The 2,737-nt window shown below is 37.7% G+C and overlaps 1 protein-coding gene across 1 annotated transcript in view; it reads left to right on the top strand.

The window, feature by feature from the left end:
- Window positions 1-1,350: 1,350 nt before the first annotated feature.
- Window positions 1,351-2,737, top strand: part of LOC104624880 (cubilin-like) — a gene marked incomplete at its 5' end in the record, with an annotated part of 40,930 nt that continues 39,543 nt past the window's right edge. The window contains 2 exons of the mRNA XM_010292353.1: window positions 1,351-1,522; window positions 2,517-2,723. Coding sequence (XP_010290655.1) covers window positions 1,351-1,522; window positions 2,517-2,723 — 379 coding nt within the window. The remainder of the gene's footprint in view (window positions 1,523-2,516; window positions 2,724-2,737) is intronic.

The raw sequence follows: 2,737 nt of genomic DNA, 5'->3' as shown, positions 1-2,737 counted from the left end.
TGATTCTGTGTGATTCTGTGATTCTGTGTGACTCGAAGAATCATTGGAATTGGCTCTTTATCGATTATGGAAAAAAGCTCTGGGGTTTTTAAAAGCTTTCAATGTCTCTCTTTTTGTGGACACAAAGTCCATCAGTCAGCTAGAGGTCTCCCTTGACTTTGGAGGTTGTTACTGTTGTTGTTGCTTATTGTTGTCAATTAAAAAAAGAGAAAAAAGAGAAAAAGCCAGATTGCAACAAAAGGCTACTACTGGCTTGGACCTTGCATATTCTGAAAGAAAGATATGGAACCCCCAAGAAATGCTGCCTCTTTATCACCCTCCATCTCCAAAAAGATAGATACTGGTTATTTTATCATGGTTATTTTAGGTTTTTGGTTATCAAGTGCAAAAAAGAATCAAACCTGGCACACAGAACTGGACCTGGTCAGATGTACAAGTTCCTCAAAAATATGATTCGTCTACGAAATTGCAGGAATGGGAGATCTAGTTTAGTTTCCCATTTGTTCAGATTAGCCAGGCAAACACAGGAATTAGTTTATGTGTGATCAGAAGCTAGCCCATGCACAAGTGTGAGGGGGTGAAGTAGCTCTCCCTTGTGATTTGTAGATGATGTTTCCCTTGTTTTCCTTCACAAATGCTTTAGACAGACCATGGGAAGCTGGCTTTTTATCGATTAATGAATTAATGATCTCTAAAAGGAAGATTTGTCCTGCCAGCTTTTGTGCTTTCAGCACTCTAACATATTCCAAATCTCAGTGGGAAACATCATTTCTGCCTTACTTGCACTGCTGAGATAGTAGTAGAAAGAAGGACATTAACTCCTAGGCTAAACGCTGTATGAAAGAAACTGACCAAATACATCTGGATCATCAAAAAGTGAAATGTTTGAATTAATAAAAAATGCCCACCATCACTCAATATGTTGGAGGAGATTTTGATAAAGCTGATGTTGGCTTTAACAAGAATACAAAGATGACTATTTGAAATAGGATGAATATGACCAGTAGCTGGCATTATTGATTGAAGAGATAAATATTGAGCTAAAATACAGTATTTTTCCCAATAAAACTGTTTCCATTTCTGTTTTTAAAAACTGAAAAAAAGAGGGAGAGAGGGAATGTATTTGTGTTTCACATAAATAAGCAAGGTATTTCTGATATTTTACTTCAGAGCCTCATCCACTCAAGGCAATGGAAGTTTGTTCCAAGGTTTTGAGTAGATCTGGGAACTAACCTGCTATGAGGGACATCAATGAACTTTGTATTAAAGATATGAAGCACTGTTAAATGATACAGGAGATGCTCATAAGACTGTATTTTGATCTCATAAGGGTTTATTTTGACCCAACAGGTTTACAATGGCCTCAGACAGAACTCTCCCCAGCTGGCCAAGTTGTGTGGTGAGGTAAATCCAGGCACTGAGGTGAAATCCTCTGGAAACACAATGAAAGTCATTTTGGTGACAGATATGTCCTATGCAACTAGAGGCTTCAGTGTTTCATACACATCTAGTGAAGACGCAGGTAGTGTGTGTTTTTGATTTAAGTGATTGATCTTTGGTGAGTCTTTTCATACTTGAAGTACTGGCACATGTCAAAAAAATGACCTAAACAGATAACAAATCCTGATACCTTTCTGTCTCTCTTACATCTCTGGATGGGAGTAGACATGTATCTTTAATTAGTTGAAAGGACTTTAAAAAATGGGGAATCTCTGGGACTTATGGACTTCATGTGCCTATTATATCAAACTTCAAATAGAAAGAACAACCTCTGTTATGGATCACAGGTTACTCTGTGAGGTTACTCTCACAACTGATTTATTGTTTTGTACTTAGTCTTGAGTAAGACATGGTCTGAAGTGGCCTTATTCCATGAAAAGATCCAAAAAGCATAGTGCCATAGACAAATTGAATAATTCGAGTGCTTCCTTATTACTCAGGGGAGTAATTAATTTATTGTAGCTTGTGAAAGAGTGCAGCTAACCTACTTTTGCAAGCTCAGCCTCCAGAGAGGAGGCAGCTGGCAGAGCCTTGCTACTAAAGCTTTGAGTCTTTTGAACTGGTTTTCCAACTCCCCCCCAACCATCCTACTGTAGCACGAGTGTACTGCTCTTGAGGGCATGTTCCAGAAAAATCTCCTCTTGAGTTTAGAATTAGGTAGTGGGTAGGGCTGAGCAATACAGAACTGGAGCTGCAGTGGGATTTTATCAAAATGTTAAATAATGCTTGTTGTATATATGGCACTGCTGAAATATTTTATTTGACACCATGCATAATTGTTGTTTCTTTGCTTTACACACGTGTTTTTAAAGATTTGCCAATAAATTCCAGGACACTAGACAAGAATTCTCTTGTACACAGCGGTAAATTATAAAAAGGGAAGAAGATGGAAAAAGTTTTGATCTAATCAGAACATATGCTTGCTGACATGAGCATATCTGAATAAACAGGGGCAAGATTTCTCTTAATACAAAAATTATTACTATTTTTAAATAAATTATATTTTGTTTCTGCAGTTTGTGGTGGAACCCTGATGGGATACACAGGTGGGAATTTCTCTTCTCCTGGTTATGATGGTGTCAAAAATTACACAAGTAACCTGAACTGTGAATGGACCATTGAAAACCCCTCCCACTATAATTCCTCCACATATATATCTTTTGAGGATTTCCACTTGGAACATCACCAGGACTGTCAGTACGACTACCTGGAGTTACGAATAGGTTTGTATATTCAG

Source organism: Phaethon lepturus, unplaced genomic scaffold (assembly GCF_000687285.1).
Source record: "Phaethon lepturus isolate BGI_N335 unplaced genomic scaffold, ASM68728v1 scaffold28158, whole genome shotgun sequence".
NCBI lineage: Eukaryota > Metazoa > Chordata > Aves > Phaethontiformes > Phaethontidae > Phaethon > Phaethon lepturus.
The sequence above is the reverse complement of the archived record's forward strand: the minus strand, read 5'-3'. Positions and strand labels throughout refer to the sequence as shown.